General features: G+C 48.8%; 7 protein-coding genes across 7 annotated transcripts; 4 read left to right on the top strand and 3 right to left on the bottom strand.

The window, feature by feature from the left end:
* Positions 1 to 2,184: 2,184 nt before the first annotated feature.
* On the bottom strand, positions 2,185 to 5,278 carry F4807DRAFT_405951 (uncharacterized protein). The gene is made up of 4 exons (XM_047996254.1): positions 4,495 to 5,278; positions 4,267 to 4,398; positions 2,896 to 4,214; positions 2,185 to 2,603 (listed from the first exon to the last, which is right to left on the bottom strand). Exons 1-4 carry the CDS (start codon positions 5,065 to 5,067, stop codon positions 2,492 to 2,494), a joined length of 2,136 nt encoding a protein of 711 aa, XP_047859633.1. The 5' UTR covers positions 5,068 to 5,278; the 3' UTR covers positions 2,185 to 2,491.
* Positions 5,279 to 5,831: 553 nt separating this feature from the next.
* F4807DRAFT_455562 (trub family pseudouridylate synthase-containing protein) lies at positions 5,832 to 7,442 on the top strand (the record flags this gene model as incomplete). The annotated part of the gene is made up of 2 exons (XM_048000752.1): positions 5,832 to 5,868; positions 5,929 to 7,442. 2 exons carry the CDS (start codon positions 5,832 to 5,834, stop codon positions 7,440 to 7,442), a joined length of 1,551 nt encoding a protein of 516 aa, XP_047859632.1.
* A 524-nt stretch (positions 7,443 to 7,966) lies between these two features.
* F4807DRAFT_466407 (uncharacterized protein) lies at positions 7,967 to 10,269 on the bottom strand (the record flags this gene model as incomplete). Its single annotated transcript, XM_048002381.1, has 2 exons — positions 7,967 to 8,778; positions 8,900 to 10,269. 2 exons carry the CDS (start codon positions 10,267 to 10,269, stop codon positions 8,595 to 8,597), a joined length of 1,554 nt encoding a protein of 517 aa, XP_047859631.1. The 3' UTR covers positions 7,967 to 8,594.
* A 1,350-nt stretch (positions 10,270 to 11,619) lies between these two features.
* On the top strand, positions 11,620 to 15,466 carry F4807DRAFT_21097 (uncharacterized protein). The gene is made up of 5 exons (XM_047993933.1): positions 11,620 to 12,155; positions 12,245 to 12,837; positions 12,891 to 12,984; positions 13,041 to 13,123; positions 13,175 to 15,466. Exons 1-5 carry the CDS (start codon positions 11,808 to 11,810, stop codon positions 15,063 to 15,065), a joined length of 3,009 nt encoding a protein of 1,002 aa, XP_047859630.1. The 5' UTR covers positions 11,620 to 11,807; the 3' UTR covers positions 15,066 to 15,466.
* Positions 15,207 to 16,419, bottom strand: F4807DRAFT_405944 (C-8 sterol isomerase). The gene is made up of 2 exons (XM_047996253.1): positions 15,863 to 16,419; positions 15,207 to 15,793 (listed from the first exon to the last, which is right to left on the bottom strand). Exons 1-2 carry the CDS (start codon positions 16,197 to 16,199, stop codon positions 15,429 to 15,431), a joined length of 702 nt encoding a protein of 233 aa, XP_047859629.1. The 5' UTR covers positions 16,200 to 16,419; the 3' UTR covers positions 15,207 to 15,428.
* A 338-nt stretch (positions 16,420 to 16,757) lies between these two features.
* F4807DRAFT_455558 (uncharacterized protein) lies at positions 16,758 to 17,558 on the top strand (the record flags this gene model as incomplete). Its single annotated transcript, XM_048000751.1, has 2 exons — positions 16,758 to 17,288; positions 17,388 to 17,558. 2 exons carry the CDS (start codon positions 16,758 to 16,760, stop codon positions 17,556 to 17,558), a joined length of 702 nt encoding a protein of 233 aa, XP_047859628.1.
* A 1,465-nt stretch (positions 17,559 to 19,023) lies between these two features.
* On the top strand, positions 19,024 to 20,297 carry F4807DRAFT_20982 (uncharacterized protein). Its single transcript, XM_047993918.1, has one exon. It carries the CDS (start codon positions 19,201 to 19,203, stop codon positions 20,047 to 20,049), a length of 849 nt encoding a protein of 282 aa, XP_047859627.1. The 5' UTR covers positions 19,024 to 19,200; the 3' UTR covers positions 20,050 to 20,297.
* Positions 20,298 to 21,065: the final 768 nt, after the last annotated feature.

Genomic DNA, 21,065 nt, shown 5'->3' with positions numbered 1-21,065 from the left:
GACGCCGTTAACATGCTGCGAACCTCGGAGAAGTCCGTGGCAAACGCATGCAATTCATTCAACGACATCCTTAGCAAGAGTAGAGACTCGAATTGGTTGCAGAAGTACCGTAAGGCGAGAATGAGCATTGATCATTTCATCTACATAGATGAATCCGGAGAGATTAAAGTGTACAACTTTGATACGCTGACTCGGGACAACTGGGAATATCTCGGATATCAGTTGCCAGCAGAGCTCTTCCATTATCTGAACACGGGTCTGATTGGAGCACGTATGCTCAGTTGGATTTCACATGGCCAGGTCGTCATTTACCCGACCCTCGACGGAGTCAAGTCGGAGGAATACAAGCGCCTCGTGACTAATCAACTTATGCCCTTAAGAGAGTCGGCCCTCAGCCTCCTCCTTCCTCGACTACACAGAGGTATTCAATACAAACCGATCATAGTGAAGGTCTGGTATGATGATAAATACTCTCACAAGATCGAGTATCGCCCTCAGGACAACCCGCCTTTGACTAAAACGCTCACTTGGAACCTCGATGCTGCCGTCGCAAAGAAGCACTATCCCAATGCCAAGCATGGGTCTATACTCTTCGAGGTAACAGCTCTAAGGAACCCTGAATTCGTGAAGAGCACTGTCTCCAAGGAGAAAGTCAAAGGTATCGCTTCTGCGGATTTGATTTCGTCAATTACCCTCTGGCGCTTCCTGCATCTGCGTGGCTACGTTGACGATGGTCATCGGCTCACTCCCTGGGGCGAGGCCTTGGCAACATCTCTCGAGGCTCTCGATCCCACCGTTCAGAAGAATAGTACGGTACCCGGTTTATTCGAGGCGCTTCTTCTAGCTTACGAATTGCTCCGGTTCGACCTTCTTAACACCCGCAATCAGCACCCAGAACTGAACGGCCTTCCTATGAATGGTAGCGATGATGACAAGGCCAGCCTGTTGCTCATCAGTCGTTGTGCAATTTTGTTGAAGTTGCGCCACCAAGCAAACGGTTATACGGGACCTCTAAGCAAGAACTTCCTCTGCTTCCGATCATTAAGCTCGTCTATTCGAGAAGCTGGTCGAGATCTTATCGAGGCAATTGTAGCGTCCATGTTCTTGTTTGCGCAGACAGAGCGTGAGCGAGACGACTACTTGGACATAGGCCAGAGGTATGTACCCGTCACCAGCCCCCAAATTTGTGTATCATATACTAATGTCATACAGGCTACCTTTCTTGAATGATACGGACGTCGCTCTTGGTATTGCCGTCAAGACTTTGTTGGATGATATCCATCCCAACGAGACCCCTGAGCAGAAGGCATCAAAGAAACAAGAGTTCCCTGCCACTTTCGTTCCGTATGCAACGAACTTCTTCGAAGACCTGGAAATCGCTTGCGAATTCTTCAATGCTATCCATGCAGGCGTCAAGACGCTCAAGAACGAAGTCTCGGCTGCTGATCGAGGAGCATGGGATAAAGCGGCGGTTTATCTTCAGCTACGACGATAAGTTCGGGTTGAACCTTTTTGAAACCCGATAATTCGGCAATTTCAGTCACGATTCTAACATGGGCCATGGAATGATGGAACAAACTTTTGCAGATGCATGGACCTTGAACCGCACTTGATCACTTGGTGGCTTATGTTATTTGGTCTATCGGCTGCTACCGTTCTAACACTGCATCAGTCCGATTTTGAATTGGTCTGGTGCTCCGAGAGCTACCTAGTTAGCTCACTTATGTCTTATGTTGAACGTTACTCATGTATTTCAAAGGCCTTTCACGTTCCCGCGAGGCGTTTTTGGTCGGAAAAATTAGGCGAGGTTGGTGACGTATGAAGAAACTTCATCTCTAGTAATTAGTCCCCCGTTCTCCTCCTGCAGGTAGATGGGGTAACGCCAAAGGACTCTACGCTATGACTGATGTGGACGGAAATCATGAAGGGGGACGAAAAAATAAATAGGCAATGCCATTGCTATATTGATAGCTTAGCTCCCGCACTACTTAGGTAGTGAATATTTGTCTATGTACCCCAAGCATGCCGCTCCCCTAGTTGTCGTGAATGCGGGTGCTAGTTTACCCCTATCCTCGGGAATTATAACAGCCTAGCTTTGCGTGACATGGCCTGACATTCATTGTATACTTATCACAGATAGACAATGTTAACCATTCATTCACACGAAATCACCTGTAAGGGCAAGGCGGCATTGTATAAATAAGTTCCAATGTAGCACACTACAACGACCGTAACATATCCGTCTAGACTAGTATATCGTAGGAACACTACTCAAGTCTAGCCATGTATATGAAGTGCTGAGTACCTTATTCTGATTCCCCAGAAACACCTGGACACCATAAACAACCGGGTATCATCCCTTTACCATGATCGTTGCCGTCCCAGAGGCTAGCCACCGTCCATATATATCCCAGACGCTCCGAATCAGAAAAGGAATGTTAAAAAGCAAAAAGAATAATAAGGCTTCACACGATGCGGAGTATGGACGGTTCTATGCCAGAAGGCCACGCTTGATATGCTGTGGGACGGTCTGGCCGTTAAGTTGCGTCTCGCCGTGCTTCTGTGCTTTCTCCCCCATGCCACGGATCTTCTCTAGCAAGTGACTGTTTATATCGTTAGATACTTGGTTACTTGTTATGGGGTTTATTATGAATAGGGTATTATGGACGATACTACTGCAGAGGAACGTTTGCTAATGCTACATGCTATCGTAGTAGCTATCGTAGTAGGATAGACTAACACCAACCATACTCTTACTCAAGAGCAGGCAAGACGATGTTGCGTAGGCAAAGCAAGGTTTCGAGGGGATGTTTCATGGTCGTTTCTCAAGGTGGGTGGGTATTGTTGGAACCGACATAATGGACCTCGATTAGAAAAGGAGGGAAAACAACATACTTGATAGGGATATGTCCCTTCTGGGACTCCTGGACGGCAAGTTCCATAAGGCTCGCCTTGCTCTGTTCCGCCTCGTCTCGCGCCTCCTTCTCGTGTGCCTCGTAGTGTTGGTGGATGAGGGCGCGGCCATCTTCCTCGTCGGCAGCTCGAACGACGTATCCACAATCAGGCTCTTCACATGTCCACGTTTGATCTGGTCCATTGGGAAAGGTGGACGGTAGCTTATTGGCGCGGATGACTATTCGGGTAAGTGGGGAGTCCGTATTATCGGCTTCGTCGTCGTCGTCATCGTCGTCATCGACTGAAGAACTTGTATCATCTACATCCTCATCTTCATCATCAAGGTATCTAGATCTCTTCGATGTTTTCTTCAAAATGCCATCCTCGTCAATATCCATTTCGTCATCTTCATAGCTCGTTTCATGGCGCAAGCGCTTCTTGCTACTGGTAGGAGGACGCAATACTGCCATTTTACCACTAGGGCGACCTCTTCGTGGCGGGTGCTTTCCTCCGGTTCTTACTGGTAGCTCTTTGGTCCCGGGAGTCGAATGAGTTTCTTCACGTGAAACTTTTCCCTTCTTCTTGCGCCTGGCAATTTTCTGGATGTCGTCCTCGGTAATAAACTCGAACTTGGGTTTCGTATCAAAGTTATCCTTCACCCACTTATAGAACTGGCTTTTATACCACTCTGGTCCGAGGAGCCGTACAAGGTCTCGGGCGAAGTATTCGCAGACCTCTGGTAATGCTTTGGGGTTTCTAATGCTTAATTCGAGGTAGAGTTTAGTGCACCAGCCCTTAGGACTCATGTCGTCGGGATGCTTCTTTTGTTTACCCTCTTCTAGCAGGTCAAGCATTTCCTGTCGGATGTCTCGCAGGGCCTCAACTACAAGAGATAACGAGGATGCAGTATCCGAATGGGCTCTACTCGCTTCTTGTGGAGTTAGTCTCGCTATATCGTCAGCTGCGTCTGAGTCCCGATTTTGATCATCAGGAACGTCAAGAATCATCATGTCGACACTACGGGTGGACTCCAAACGAATTCTGCTAGGAGACTTTTGTTTGGGCTTGGGTAGGTTCGCTGGGGTTTGTTCATCACTAGATAGGTCGGGCGCATCCGAACTGGCTGCCCCACTATAGCGAAGGGACCTCGAAGCCGAGTTTCGCAATGGCGGTCTGCCCTTCTTCTTGATGTCGACAACTTCGAGAGAACTAGACTTTTCTAATGACGGGTATGGAACGGCGACCAGAGGGCTTGTTCCTTCGTTTCCAGAAGTTTTGGAATCGTTGGATTCTTTTTTCGCCAGTCGTTTTACAATAGTCCGTATTTAAGTTAGATCGCAGTTACGTCGTCCGAGGATGAGGTGATCTTACAGGAAATTCATTCGTCAACCAATTGTGGAATTCAGTGCCTTTAGGAAAGTGCGAGAGTAAGAAGATGGCCTGGTCTCTAGTTCGCTGGTGGGCTTCTGATAAAGTAATGCCGTCACCAACAGTCACGGCATACTGTATGCAGATCAGGTTAGACAACATTAAGCCAATCGCTTCATCGCACGATTGCCTGTGCACGAGAAGTGTAAACGGAAGAAGGTTTAGGCATACCTTAAACAGGACATCATCCAAAGATAGCTTGACGTCGCTTAGCGTCTTGTTCCTGTTCTTCTTTTTCTTGTGAAGCTCTTCAAGCGTGGCGTCATACTCGTCCAATATAGCATAGTGAAGAGATATGCCTTGGAACATGGTGTCGCATACAGCTTTATAGGCTTCGGAAGGGACGATTTCATACCAGCCTGCTCCGCCACTAGCCCAGAGCACAGGCATCGGTAGACCATCCTCTTTCAAGCCAATGGAGAATGACAGTGTGTTCTGAATTTGAATCCGAGGTGACCGGTCCTTGATGTGTCGGTTGACCAAGAATCTTTCTTGGTCTTTCTCAACTTCGACTTTTCCACGGACAATCAAAGGCCCCTCCAAATCGACATGTAACAGATTTGCCAATGTACCATCCTTATGGTAAATGGTCGCATCGGTAAGTAGAAAGCATGGCCAGTCGTCGGGGTGTGCTCGAGAAGAGACGGGCTTTAGTACGGTCTCTTCTTGGTAGTATTGTATAGCCGCTTCGTTGACGGTTGCGACTGTCGAGTTGGACGGCGCCCGGCGTCGACGTCCGGCCATGACGAGGTGGATTCGAGGCTGATATTAGACGGTGATCGAAAGAAGTGCTGTATTATCTTCGTCTCGTCTAAACGGGAGTGTTATTTAGTTCCCTAGGTAGTTTAGGTGTGGGAGAAGGGAAACAAGGGAAATTGATGCGGCAGATTAGTAGTATCAAAAGTTAATATTGAGGTAGTTGCTTTATATAGTTTTGCAGGTGCCTTTTGGAAACCTTGGAACGCGCTGCCGGCAGGTATTGTACAGTAGCACGCGCGCATTCTAGATAAGTACCCATTGCGGTTAATCGAGGTACATGGGTACCGCAGCTAGGTGGGCTGAATGAGGGGTTGACCAATAACATTACACCTTCAAACAAGCATTTGACGGAGGGGCTCCCTGATAGCCCTAAGTGTAAAATACCTAGCTTGTACCTAGTAGGTAGCGTTGTAGTGACCAATCGATAAGGCCGCTATTCTTGGATTAACCATGCCGATTAACCAGGATCTTTTTTTTTTTTTTAGCCCATTAGATTTGATCCTCCAAACTTTTTCTGTATCCAACCATTCTGCCGTTTGATAACCTTATCCCAATTCCAATTCTTGCGCTTCAGTATATTGACTGCTTACAATCCAGAGTGCGATCAATTCTCACCTGAGTAAATCGCGGGGCTCAATTCAACACGCGCAACTCGAACAGTCATTGTGTCGCATATCGCATATCGCATATCACATCAGCATACCTTTTTAAGGCGACCCTCCCGAATGAAATTTACCAAAATTCTCAGCATGGCATCATCTCGCCCCATTCTGGACGGCGTATTTGGTACGGTGCTCCTATCCTCTTTTACTTCAATGGCATTAGCTAATTAGACTTTTCTCACAGGCATCCATAAGCCGATGGGTATGAGTAGTGCTCAAGTAATCCGAGACTGCCAACATCACTTTAACCCTTCGAACTTCTTTAAGCCAATGATCGACGAAGAGAAGCAGAAAAGAGACAATGAGTCTAACACGAGAAAGAAACGACGTGGATTTGGCAAGAGGGACATTCAAGTCAAGATGGGACACGGTGGCACGCTTGATCCTCTCGCTACTGGCGTGTTAATTCTCGGTGTTGGAAAGGGCACAAAATCCCTTCAATCCTTTTTAGAATGCACAAAGGAGTACGAGACTGTGGTGCTTTTCGGTGCCAGTACTGATAGCTATGATCGAGTCGGCAGGATTCTTAAGAAAACTGCCTACCAACACATTACTCGACCCATGGTTGAGGAGGCTCTCAGCTCTTTCCGGGGCAAGACCCAGCAGATACCCCCTATCTTTTCAGCCTTGAAGATGGATGGCAAACCCCTTTACAAATACGCCCAAGAGGGTAAAGCATTGCCACGAGAAATTCAGGCTAGAGAAGTGGAAGTGACTGAGATCGAGTTGCTTGAGTGGTATGAACCTGGTCAACATTCGTATCGTTGGCCTACTGAACAGGCCACTGTTTTCGAACGTAACTTTGCGGAGGAGGTTTTTAAGATAAAGGAACAGCAAGCGACGGCACCTAAGCTCACACCAGAGGAAAAGGAGGAGGAGACCAAGGCGCTCAAGGCGCACGAGATTTTCAAGCGCAAGGCCGACAAGAGTGTGGACGCTCTTGTCTATGACCAAGTCAACCACAAGCGCCAAAGGACCTCAAAAAGGAATGACCCGCCGATGTTAATGTCAGGCGCTCTAGGTGACCCCCCTCCAGCACTCCCGAAGCCAGGAAAAGGTTCGAATCTGATCCCCGAATCCGATCCGAATGCGGCCCTTCCATGGGAGGGCATAGGTCCACCTGCGGCGAAGATTCGCATGACTGTGACTTCGGGTTTCTATGTCAGAAGTTTCTGCCACGACCTCGGCATGATGCTCAACTCTTCAGCGATGATGGCAGAGCTCTGCAGATCGCGACAAGGCGAATTTGTCTTGGGTAGCTCCAATTGCATGGAATATTCGGATCTCGCTAAGGGTGAGTCCGTATGGGCCCCTAAGATGAAGAATATGCTGTCCATGTGGAACAGCAAACCACACGACAAGCCCTCTGAACAGGCTATGGGGGCTCAGCAGGACACCGCTAAGAGCAATGGATTTGAAGGGCCGGCTGAACATGCATCTGCAGAGAAGTCAGAGGAAGCAGAGGATTCCAAGGTTCCTGAAGACGACCCTTCTAGTGAGAAACTACCACTGCCGACACCGAAGTCGTCTTCCCCAGTTCCAGACTCTAAGGAGACCAAGGATGATGACGCCAAACCGGATGTAGCGGAAATTCCTGCTACGACGACTTCGCTGGTATCTGGAGAAGCCACTCAGTCAGAAACTAAGGAAGTTGGTGCAGATGAAGAGGCATTGGAGAAGGTATCCACTGTCGCTTAGTTACTAAGAGCAGGTTAGCGAAGGGGTCTTGAGCAAGGCATTCGGTGCTACTGCTGCTCAAACCCCAACGTATCCATTCGAGGTCATTTCCGGAACGTGGACGTCCCGTTGCCCGGGAAAGGGAGGCATATTTGAAAGCGACATGGAATCATCCACGAGAGACGCATTTGCACTTGTATTTTGTTGCATCGGTTGGGCGTTGGGGTTCGTTCACTTGCATATAAAGCGCTACAGGCGCCAAGGGGTGTGTACATATCTGGCCAGATACCTACCCCTACTCAACACCAAGCGAGCTAGATTTGCTATCCAGACTTGCTATTCAATATAGCACTTTTCTACTCATTGCCTGCGTGATGAATGACTAAATGGCTTGATCATGTGAATGTTGCTACATTATGGTAACCAAGTTTAGCCCACGGACATTCGCTTACTGACAAATTATCCTAGATAATAGGTAGACATGGAGAAACGCCACCAGTCAAGCTCTCAGCCTTAGAGTTTTCTAGTAGAACATAAAGTGAATAGACCATAGTAAGGCTATAGCCTTCAACGCTTTCATTAATAGGAAGGCTTATGCGAAATGCTAAGTACCATGTAAACGTATACCTGATTTCGCCTCGAACGTAGCTTCGTTATGGAAAGCCTAGGTACTAAATAGATGGTAAAATTGACAACGACAACGATTCTATCTCGTTCTACATTATCGTCTAGGTAACTATCGTAAGCTTCGTGATCATTAACTATTACTGAAACAAGGTCGTCACTGGTTCCCTTCTGTCCCCGTTTTCCCTTCTAACTACCGGTATTCGGTACCTCGAGAGTTAAACCGACACGTCGTAATCCCGATCCCCAAAAAACCGGACGTGGCCTAGGTAATACATACCATCTCGCTCGCAAGACCTCGAATGTTACAGTGCTCCGATGGCAAAATTATACATGAGGTAGATGCTGTTTGTTGTAACTCCCACTTCGGAGGCATTTTTATCTATCCAAGGGTCGGTCCCCCTTTTTCGATCCCCAGTCCAGTTGTGCGCACAAAGCCTTGTATAAGACCTGCATAGATAATACCTGCTACCCGACCCCCTCTCACACGCCGATCAAAGAGTTAGAACGCCCACAACTCTAATTCCGTTAGTGACCTATAAAATTGGCTTAGAACGAGGTTGAATCCGCAGGTGGCGAAAGGCTCTTTTCCCACTCTTTGATAAAGTTCGACGTAGTATTCTTCAGATTGCTGGGTGCTAGTCTATTAAGGATGGCTTGTGGGAGTTCTTCAAGCTTGCTTGGCGCCTGCGGAGATGTTGCGCGAAGCTCGCTCTGGGATTGTTTGCGTCTCCTATTCTCAAGTTGAAATGTTAGATACGGATTTGCCATTTTGGTGATCAAGCGACTTGAGACGAGTCGGTTGTATTGTGCCTTGCACGGTTTAGTGTCTCATTGGATGGTGGTCGTCTTACAGTGTCCCTCCATTTTCGTTGGTCCTCTCGGGAATTGCGGTTATGATATCCCCGTTCACAGTGCTACCACTCCATCGGGAAGTCTTGACATTTGGTGATTCCCAGTTCGACCAATCTTCGTCATCAAAACTGTCAAATGTGAGTGGAGTCCAGGAGAAATGTTTCTTGGCCCTGGCGTCGGCTCTCGACGTCGTATGTCTATGCTGGAAACGATCGCTGAAGCTGTCGGTAGAGTTTCTACTTGGGGTCTCTGTCATCGACCCCGGCTCGTCTTGAAACGGTATGCGACCGCGGCTCGAAGCAGATGCACGAACCGTATCCTGGTCGCCTTCCATCTTACCTAGCCGAGAAATCATTTCACTAGTCCTATGTGTGGTCCCAGATATTGCTTCATCGCCGACAGTTGCTTGTCTTAAGTCCTCAACAAATGTCCAAAGACCTTGCTTAAGTTCGTTGGCCATTTGTTTCATACCATTTGCTGGCGGGAATGGCTGGTATGGCTGGCTTTGACGAGGAGCCCAAGTCGCACGCTTGTTGATAGGAGCCGGACTAGGGATTGATGGCGGCTTAGAGTATGGTTCAGCTGATCGAGCTCCGCTATCGTCTCCATTTGCCGATCTTGTTGGTGAAAGTAATGATAGGGTACGTGCATGCCCGCCGCGAATAACCGTTCTCTTAGACTCTCGAGGTGTCCCCTGGCTTTGTGCGCGAAGGATGGCTTTTCTGCGCTCCAGCTCGCTATTATATCGAATACTCGCATTTTCATCGTATCCCCACGGCGCATCCAAAACCGATGCCATCGCTTGGAGGGGTTCGACATTTCTATGAGATGCTCGTTTCCTATACGCAGCAGAGTTTGTCCACTGCCTCTTGAGTTTCCTCAAATCATCTTCGGCTCGCCCTAGTTCTTCGCGAAGCTCCAATACGCGACGCTCTTGGGCCGCAATGGCGACAATAAAATCATTTGGGTCGGTAGGCGAGCCTAATGCTGAGGTTTCTATAGGAGTTGGAGGCATGGAGGAAGTGGGCGTAGGTCTCGAGGGAAAACTGTTAGGTGGCGCAATTGGCAACGTTAAGGAAAGTCGATGGGAATTTCGAGAAGTTGTCGAGGTAGAACGAGTGGATCGCGTCTGAGACGTCTCACTTAGAGGCGGCGGCGAAGACATCGAGCCTAGGTTTGACTCCCTGTCGGTCTCTTCGTCCCCGATACTCTCTTTATGACCAGCACGTGGTGTCGCATGAGATGAGATAGGTGTTGGATTACTGGTAGGACCCGTACCAGCAGCGATTTCGGGACTCACGGCAAGGGCTGCGTCGAGCGAAGCGGAAGACTCTTGCAACCCGCGAAGTCGGCGCTGTTCAACTGCCATGTTTGCCCAGATAAGCGACTTAATGAAATTCCGTAGCGAACGAGACTGCAATATTTGCTCGGCAGGAAGATTTCCAGTTGACCTTCGCCTTTGAAAAGGAGTGGCTGGGAAACTATTGGCACGCCGGTGCCTACTTTTCCCAGAAAAAGACCGTTTAGAATATAAAGTTGTTGTTATGATGTTGTTTAGTCTCTTGTCACTGAAGAGAGTGTTGGAGCGGGCAGCAGTAATCAAAGAAATTTGTAAAAGTTGAGTGGATTTCATGGACATAAAAAAACACAATCGGCCACCCGGCGAGGCAGATGGCGATCAAAATTCAGGGCGGTGACTGGAGCTCGCTTGGACAAGCTGGGAAATTGGGGGGTACGCAGCACCACTCAGACTGTCAGATTTGCTCTGTTGGGGTCTGTTAGGGATGCAATAGGAGGCCAAGTAACCCAAGCAAGCCTGGCAAGCTGTACGGCTCGGCCGGGGTTATAGCTAGACCTTGTTAGGCGACGAATGATAAGAGAATATGCCAGGGTCGACGAGGACCGGGGGAGCCCATTATCTTCCTAAAGGAGGGGACGATGTTCGGGTCACAGATTGTAGCAAAAGAATGTGGTTGTTTATTCGAAGTTTTGGAAGGATTTCTAAAGGAGAGATCGTATCGACGACGGAACTGGTAGAATTATAATAGTTGTTTGAAAACTTGTAACAGGCAGAAATGATAGGAGCCCGATAATGGCAAGTTGGATGCAGGGAAGCTCATAAAAAAGAGCGTCGGGTTGCTTTAATTTCATTTCGTTGTATTTATTTTGATGGATTTGTTTCCCCTTCGATCCCCGTTCGATCCCGGGTCACCCAAACGGAAACTCCACAAATCCAATCGTGCGCTCATCTCAGGGCTGCATGGGCTGTTTTGTGCATTCAGGGGCAAGCCAAGCTTCCAAGCTTCCACGATTCCATGTTCCATGAAAATCGACGGCTCGAGATGGCGTTTGTTGCGGAAAATTGCTTGTATTTTGATTGGGAAGATGTTTTGGTCCGAGTTTCCCACGAGTCTTGACCCTGCAAGGTTCGAAATGAATCTTGTTAGGGAGTGGGGAACTTAGTATAAAACCTTGCACTAAAATACCGGATGACGACTGGCTCCCAAGCCGCTGGTCATACCATCCGTGTTTTCTGTACGAAGGTACGTAGGTACTTAATTAAGAATCTAAGACTTCTCACGTGAGCACCCGTAAGTTGTATCGCGTCGCACACGCGCTATCCCTGCACACCACTAACAATCGCAATTGCCCAATTAGTCTTTGTTAGTAGCACTTCAAAGGTGGACGCTTCAACCCGAAGGAAGGAATAAGGACGTCAGGCAACACAAGGAATCCAGAAGGTTTCAATTAATTCCTACCGGTCAAAGACAATGCTCATTTTCAAGGTTGCTGCCTATGACTAGGTACTAAGGCGCATATTCCATCTTCTCAACTTTCTAAACACCAGGAGTCTTCTCACCTTGGATCTGGTCCCTCCTAGCTTGTTCGCATTCCGCTCCAATTCCAATGCCCTTTCCATTTAGATATATATGCGACTTACTCCAACAGCTTGACGACGAGACTCGTCAAGATGAACACAAGAAGCTCCCTTCAAAGACTATAATTGAAACATGGTTCAGTACGCACCGTTCGCATCTGAATGCGCATGAGAACGATGCATGTGCTATACTTTCTACTCTGTTGCCAGAGAGAAGAACGGATCGGGTCTACTTCATTCAGACCTTAAGGCTTGAAGGCATATTTGCCAAAGCCCTGATTCTTGGAAACTCTAGGGTTCTAGAATTACGAAGATACAAAAGCCCCGGTCTAGGCGTAGACTTGGCGGACTGCATTGAAGGTATCTTGACACGTACGGTAAGTAGCGTCACTGAATAGTAGGGAATTAAACAAGCCGATATGATCCTTTCTCGAAATTCCTACCCTGGTTACTAATATTGATGAAGCCTAATCCAACGTACGACAACAATGAGCTTACAGTGGAAGAAATTGATGATACCCTAAGCCACATTGCAGCCGCCTGCAGATTCAGCTCACCTGCAGTTAGGGCCTTACGCAAGACGCCAAATACGAGGGATCAAGATAAATCCCTAATGAACATCTATAGACGACTCAGTCCGCGAGACGCAAAATGGTTCACTAGGTTGGTATTGAAGAATTACCAACCAGTGACTATGGATGAGCGGATTATCTTTCGTTGCTATCACCCCCTATTACCTCAGATGATGAAAGTCAGAGATGATTTTACCAAGGCTACTGAGCTTTTGCGGCATATTAGTCGGTCACCTTATGATCAAAGTGTCATTGCAAATATCTTGAAGCCGGTCATTGGAACAAAAGTTGGACGGCAAACATGGTTCAAGGGGAGAAGTATCAAGCACTGTCTCGACATGGGTAGATCGCGGGATATGAGTTGCGAACAGAAAATCGATGGAGAATATTGCCAGATACACATTAATCTCCGTAAACCTCATTCCCCCATTCAAATATTCTCTAAGAGTGGGAAAGATAGCACTCAGGATCGACGCGGTCTTCACCAGTAAGTCACCATTCAATCACTTGTATTGGAATAGGATTAATTAGAATCAACAGAGTTATACGAGACTCGCTCAAATTAGGCACACCGGATTGTCCACTTACGGTTGGATGTATTCTCGAAGGGGAGCTAGTAGTGTACAGTAATAAGGTATTGCTTTCATATTCTTACCTTCAGGAGTGTGCCTATTCTGACTAGTATAACAGGAGAATAAAATATTGCCATTCTACAAAATTCGCAAGCATGTTTCACGCTCTGGTTCTTTCTTAGGAACCAAATTCGACTCGCAGTATGGTATAACCCCTTATATATATAGGACAATCGACTAATTTTAGAATAGGCCTCACGATTATGAGCACCTAATGATTGTATATTACGATGTACTAATGGTCGATGATGAATCATTGCTGGGCGTTCGACAATTTGAACGTTTCAAGCGATTGAGTGAACTCATAACTTGCCGAAGGGGTTGCGCTGAGTTAGTACAGCGTGAGATCATATCTTTTTCTCAGCCATCTGCTGCATCGAAATTGCGCAAGGCCTTTGCTAAATGTATTGTTTCTCGCAACGAAGGTCTTGTTTTGAAACCTGACGGTCCCTATTTTGACTTCAGTACTAACCCGAAGCCATATACCTGCAACATCAAGTTCAAAAAGGAATATGTTCAGGGATGGGGCGACGTAGGTGATTTTGCCGTTATCGGTGCCTCTTATGATGCAGCTAAGGCAAGGGAGTACAAGAAATCCAACATTAATTGGACTCATTTCTTCATCGGGTGCCTAGAAAACAAGGAAAAGGCACGGGCAAGGATAGAGAAGCCTCGATTTGTTGTCACTAACGTGGTCGAGCTTTCTGAAGCCCTTCTATCAACTGTGCTATTCCAATGTTTTCCATCACCGATCCCTTTCAGTCAGAACGAAACAATAGACTTGGAATTCAGGGGAAATGAAATAGAGAAACGCCCGACAGATGTCTTCCTAGATCCGCTAGTATTCGACATGCGCTGCTTCTCATTTGATAAAGAACCAAATACACCTTTTTGGAGTATGCGATTCCCAGCAGTCTCCAAAATCCACCATGACAGATCCTACTGGGATACGATCTCTTTTACTGAGCTTCAAGAGATTGCATCGAATGCCACCAAAATGCCAGAGGCTGAAGATAGCCAAGAGATGCGCGAATGGATAGCAGCGCTTGAGAAGGCAGACCCACGTGGTGTAGCCGTTGATGCTACGACCCAACAAAGTATCTCGTCGGAGGGAATATCCCCCACATCATCTAACAACAATCATCCAGAGAAGGAAACCCGACGTAATCCAACTATAGGGGTTGCTGACGAAACACATCCTCAAGAACAGCTCATAACGTCTTGTCCTGGTACGACCATCCTAAGCCAAAACTCACTAGAGCCCTCGAGGCTATCAGCTGTTGAAAACTATGCCACCAGCTCGGGATGTCAGAAACGGCCAGCTCCTGATACGACAAGAGCTTCTCAAAAGTCACGAAAGCTTTCTAACCCAGCTCCTATACAATCAAAGTCGGCAGTCATATCTACGAGCTTACCGTCTAGCCCAAAACGGACCAGACAACCACTCGGTCAGATTGACGCTAATTCACAATCTCAAGTATCCCAAGGGCTACTATCCCATTCATCAGCACCTGAGATTACGTCGCCGCCAATTAGCAATGGCCGTGATCAGACTGCCCCTTCACTAGCTGTGTCACCTGATATTTCTCATTCATCACCAAATACTACGAGGGACCAAGCTGAGTGGGAGCAGCATACGACTTCCAAATGTTGCTCGCTAGCGGGAAAGAAATGTGCACTTAAGAACTGCTCTATTCTACTGTCGCCATGCATCGCTGGGTATCCTTGGGTCACGGAGAACTTACTAGGGGAACATGGTGTCCAAGATTTTATTTTAGATCCTCGGGTATGGAACCAGTCGCCTGCGCCTAAAAGTTCGGCATGTAAGTGGGATGCCTCGTCACAAAAGATGAGGAAAATACGGGTTCGGAAGATCTGTCTCGTTGAGTCGAGGCGCCAAGATGCTACACAATCATTCTTTGGGAAGATAGAAGCAGCTGACCTAAAGAAAAAGAACGGGGAACGTGGATGGGTGGCTGTTTATGATTGGCGAGTTCTGGAAGAGATATCAGATCTGGAGTCCGGAAGGACCAAATTAGAAGGAATAGATCCATGGAGAAAACATTACGTGGGAATCGCGTAAAAGGGGGAAAGGCATCTAGAATTTCCAAGGTGTTACATTTAGAAAGGGGGTTTGCATTCCGGAAGTATCGGAATTGGAAGACGCTTAATGCAGTAATGCTTAGATTCATAGAAATGCCACCTTTCAGTCATATGCAAGCGGCTCTAAGAATAAGACTTCAAGCTATACGAAGTAGGAGTTTCATACTTGTCGTTCTTAAATTGTAGAGTTACATTATCATTACAGAATGCGATATATATAGTATGGCATATCGCCTTCTGGAGCTCTAAAGTTTTCCAAATGGTAGACTTAGTAAATCTAGCACCACTAGGCAAAGCACTAGGCAAAGTCACCTGTGCAAGCTCTAGTCATTGCCCCGTCTGTCTAAAACTTCCCAATTAGGAGGTTACCGATCATCTCCCTGCCGGTGACGGCAACGGTACGCCAGAGGGTGGGGAAGTCGAGCGTGCTGGTGAGGCCGTCGGCGAAGCCGAAGAACAGCATGGGCGGGATCCAGCCTCGAGCGTACTCGAGCGCGAAGCATCCCTCGGGCATCTTGTATTGCCTCACGATGCCCCGCTGCATGAGGTTCACGCTGCCGGCGGGGTAGACGACCGGCGTGAAGTCGCCGGGGACGTAGGTCTGCTGCTCGCCGGACAGGATGTAGAAGTAGTCGTCTGCGGTGTGTCGTCCCGTGTGGCCTTCGGTGCCGACTGCCGTGCCGAAGATGATCAGGTATTCGGTGATGCCTGGAGAGACGGGTTAGTCGGTGAAGTTCCAGGAACCGTAAGGGTATCAAGTAGGGAGGAATAACATACTGGCATGGATGATGTACATGCCGCCCATGGCGCCGCCGGCATTGTTGAAAAACCACTCTTCGGGGACGTTCCACTTATCATTGACGTGGGACGGGTGGTTCTGCTTCAGCTCGGTGACGATGTACTCGACGATCTTGGCGGTGTCGTTACCGCCGGCTTGGATGGCGCGCTGGGAGACGTCCCGCAGCTCGTCGGTCCGGAAGATGTAGAAGCTCTCGAGGTTGCGCTCGAGCACGTAATGGATCGGGTAGAACACGCCAATCAGCACGCCGATGAAGGTGAGAAGCTTCGTGAGACCACCTGTCGTGGAAGTGGAAGCGGAAGTTTTGGGCGCCATGGTTACACGGGGAGGAATGAGAGCGGGTAGACAAGAGAAAATAGGATGCAGCCCTAGAGGTAATTGAAGTTGGAGCTCTTCGCTACCTTACCTTTTTAAAGGACGGGAAGCGTGATGGTTAAGCTTCCTTCAATTGAAACGAAATTGTCAATAATATTAAATTCGAACTTTTTTTTTTTCTTAAAAGCTCGAGGTACGTACCCGTAAATAGGGGTCCATGTCGAAGGTGTTTACTTCTTACAGAAAGTGGATCCCGGCTAGCTAGACAGCCGGATCGCACCACATGTGCTGAGCTGCTGAGGTACCTAAGTACCGACAGTCGGAGCTTTAGAGTTTCCCTAGCTCCAGCCCATTCTTGCATCGTCGGAGCAAAAGCCGTCCGTCGTCCCGAGAGCAGTTGCATCATCGCCTGGGCAGCCAGAAAAAAAAGTTCTTGGCCTAATAATCTGTCCCAAATCTCAATCGCGCAAGACGAAATCTTTCGCTTAAAACCATTTCGCAAGCTCGCAACCTCGATTGCTCGAATTACGGATCACACGAAGTCGACCCACGAACGATATGGCGCAAGCGCTCGCAATCCCCGGCCAGCTGTTGGGATCGGCGGATCAGTACGTCGCGGGCGCGGGCACGCATATCCACGACTCGAACCTGTACGCCTCCGTCCTGGGCACTGTGAACGTCGTCGGCGCGCAGGCGCAGGCGCAGCAGCAGCAACAACAACAGCAGCAACAGCAGGTACAAGGGCCCCAGAAGCGACTGACTAGGATCACGGCCTTGGCTCAGGGACGAAACGAGGACGGCACCAACAACAACAATAACAGTAGCGGTGGGAAGGCCACGATCTCGGTGTCCCGGTCCGGCGTGGCGGAGAAGCGCGAGGTGCTCCCGGAGGTGGGAAACGCGGTTCTGTGCCGCGTGACGCGCATCACGCCGAAGCACGCCAACGTCGCGATACTGGTCGTCGGCGACACGGTGCTGGAGGCGGAGTGGGCGGGCATGATCCGCGTCCAGGACGTCCGGGCCACGGAGAAGGACCGCGTCAAGATATACGAGAGCTTCCGGCCGGGGGATATCGTGCGGGCGCAGGTGGTGAGTTTGTGTACTATGCTATGCTATGCGAGCTTTCGACTTAACTTTTCTAGCCCCCCTTTTGCTGTAGAGATGTGTTTGGCTAATCTGTGGGTTTAGATCTCGTTAGGTGACCAGGCGAATTATTACCTCTCAACCGCGAGCAACGAACTTGGCGTCATCATGGCTACGAGCGAGGCAGGGAATACGATGTACCCCGTCAGCTGGAAGGAGTACAAGGACCCGGAAACTGGTCTTAGCGAGCCTCGGAAGGTTGCTAAGCCATTCTGAGCTGTATCGCTATCTTGGGCATGATGATCGAAGATGACCAGATTTTCTATCTAAAGACCTTAAGAGGCTTTTCAACCCACGGCCGCCAGGACCCGATGTGTTGGGCTCTGGCCTGCCAGAGGGGCAATCTGGCCCTTAGACTCGGCCAGCATTATCTGCCAGCAAAGGGCTTACATCCGAAGTGATGAACTAATCCGTCCGAACTCACTCGATGAAGTTGTATTCAACATCTAAGCAAGCACTGTACTGGTAGAGACGGCATCGGGCATATTCTAGGTAGGCCTACACTACACAAGTGAAGTGTGAAAGTGGAATATCTTCGCATGACTTTACAGCACTTGAGAGATCGAAGAGCTATTGGAATCTTGTGCGGTGGCCACCCCAGAGAAATATGATGCGATCCCATATGTGGTCCCGTTAGACAAGAATAACTGGTGGCCTGTCCTTTTTGAAACTATCGTGGTGGGCTGTCTCAGCTGTCTATTGTGGAGATTACGAGAGAACCTCTCGCAGGGCATTCATAGACATCTGATATAGTACGTGCAGTACAAGCTACATATGAATACGAAAGACGTCTTTAATCTACGGCATTATAATATCGAATATTTGTGATGTGAGATTCAGCGTTTTTGCGAAGAAATTCATGAGCACTCGGACGACCTCGTGATATTCGTATCGACTGACAAGACCAGATAAGTTTAGCGGTGTTTCGATGCTTAATAGGAGCCACTTATTAAACCCCAGCTTCTAGGATTCTCCATGTTCGAAACTCTTTCGCATCGGCAGTCAATCCTTCGCATTTCGCAAGCCACAGTTGTAGTGTATGCGACTCTTCGTCATGCCTTGCGCCACTGATGTTCAGCATCAGAGGCTCCAAGGCTTAGCTCTTAGTTCACCGCCCGACTTTCAATGACTTTAATATGGAGAGCAGAAGAAGTTCGATATGTTCAAGATCGAGAAAGGTCGAAACTACCGACGACGAGGAAATTAAAGTGTTTAAATCCCTCGAACTGGAAGCACGAGATAGGAAAGAGCTAAAAGCAAAAGATATTACACATAGGAAGGTTGAAGTACCCACCTCCAAAATTACATGCATAAGATACAAACGAATAAACGAGGCGCAGCGAACCTTCACATTCTGAATCCATCGCCCGGTCAGATAACCCCGGTCCTGCCACCGCAAATAACTCGACCTCTTATTGGCTAACTTATTATTTGTTTCACTTGTACCCGGCATGCATTTATGTATTTCATAGTCGGGTCCCGGCGATGGGACGTAATTGTACATACCCAAATGCCCAAATACTTGCACGCAAACGAATTTAGTGAAAACACAAACTTGGAAAGAATGAGAATGAGATGCCAACCACCTTATTAACTATCTCCGAGGTTGTTATTTTCTATTCGTGATAAACTTCAAGATCAACCTCAAAGATCTCCGTTTCATCTTTATTAGCCCTTTAATCAGACTACCGAAATTTTCAACTATTAGGCGAAATCCATTCATTGCATCTGGCCGCAATTCGGAGCAAACAAACGGTTATTTGCCGACCAACAATCAAAGCCAGCTGTCTGTCACACCCGGCTAAAATAAAATACCTACCTTAGGTATCGACAACGCAACCGCACACAAGCAAAAGCCATGTCTGCGACAATGACCATGACCTTTCCACCCATAACCTCTAAGCAATTACCCACAATGACAGCCACGACGACAACCACCACAACCTCCTGCTGCCCGAACTGCGGGCTCTCGCTCCCGTCCCCGTCCCCGACGCCGACGAACTCCGACGCGCAGACGACCGCACTCCTCCAAGCGCAGAAGCAGATCGAGGACCTGCAGGCCCAGGTGCGGCTGCTCAACCAGAAGGCCACGGCGGCCGTCGACCGCTGGGCCGACTACGAGGACGAGCTGTCGCGGCTGCGGGCCGCGTCCATGACGTCGGCCGCCACAACCACATCAAACACAAACACACAGGCGTGCTCACCACCGCCGCCGTCGAGCGTCGCGGCGTCGTCCCCGCGCTCCTCGTTCCTGCCCACGGGTGCCGCGGCGCGCATATCGCAGCTCCTGACGCCGCGCAAGTCGGCGCCGAACCTGGCGGCGCAGGCGGCGAGGGGCTCGGTCTCGTCGCCGCACCTACCACCACTACCCCCGCCAACGGCGAACGGCCACCACGCGAGCGTCAGCGTAGGCACGAATATGAGCGTGGACAGGGATTTGTTGGAGGAGCTGTCGCGCGAGAAGGAGCTTAGGGCGCGCGCGGAGGGTAGGCTGAACGATACGAGTAAGGAGGTGGAGGAGCTCAGCGCGACGCTGTTCGAGCAGGCGAATGAGATGGTGGCGACGGAACGCAGGGCGCGGGCGAAGCTTGAGGAGCGGGTTAGCGTGCTTGAGAGGAGGGATGTGGAGAAGCGGGATCGGCTTGAGAGGTTGGAGGGCGCGATGGGGAGGTTGGAGAGGGTGAGGGCGTTGTTGGGGGAGAGCTGAGATATTGGGGGATGACTTAGCCTTTTTTCCTGCCCGCCCGGTAGTTCAACTGAGGAGGAAGAAGAAGACGAGATGAGGTTTTAGGATGGGAGGATGGGGTGTTGCTGGACTGATAAGGGTCCGGTTTATGCGGAAGGGTGGAGTGCCCGGTTGTGGTACCCGCGAACCGCTCCGGAGCTTGTCGAGTCATGTCGAGTCATGACATGCGTATTGATATCAAGGGGGCCCGCAAGACGGAAAGGCGTTGGTCGGTTACGAGTCACAGGTTGTTACGAGTTTTCTAGGCATATACAAGGACACTTTTGGGCGCCGTGAAATTACGGATATGCGATACATATAGATAATCAAGCTCCCGGGTTTTCCAGGTTGGGGGTTTATTCTTTTCGGCGACCATCGATTGCATTTAAACATCGATTCTAATAGGTTCGCATGGGGCATCATATATAAAAGGAGGGCAATATTCGCATTCGGGGCTTAGGCAGGTAAAAGGGGGGAAATGCACGAGCAAAAGATTGAATCATACGACAAAGCGAAAGGCATTCAGCATCTACACGTTTATAATGAGGCAGGGAACCTACTCGACGTCGGTTGCTTCGCCCACGAAAGATCATTCCATTCTGAAGGCAAAGAAGTAGATTCCATGATAAATACGATGAAACGCCTTTCTAACAAGAGAGTTCCTCGTGGCTGTTGAGCGGGCTAAGGGGTTTTGTGATTATTCATGTTGATGCTACAGTCGAGCCCCGCCGACGTAAATTCGCTTTACCTTCGACTCTAGATCGTGATGCTCCTGTTATTTACTCCGATCAGTTGTAGTATCCATGGATGTCGAGGTGGTGAATGTGAATTGCTGATGTCAGCATACTAGTCATCGTCCGACCCAATGCCTCTATGTATTATAGTTTGAGAAAAGGGGAGAAGACAGGAAGGAGACTAGCAAAATATCTAGCAGCTGTCGACTATGCGGCTTCCTCGCTTAGAAGCCGAGGTAGGTACATCTCTATAGATGATGCTAT

Source organism: Annulohypoxylon truncatum, assembly GCF_022578515.1.
Source record: "Annulohypoxylon truncatum strain CBS 140777 unplaced genomic scaffold F4807scaffold_1, whole genome shotgun sequence".
NCBI classification, from domain to species: domain Eukaryota; kingdom Fungi; phylum Ascomycota; class Sordariomycetes; order Xylariales; family Hypoxylaceae; genus Annulohypoxylon; species Annulohypoxylon truncatum.
This window is presented reverse-complemented; position numbering and strand designations above follow the sequence as displayed.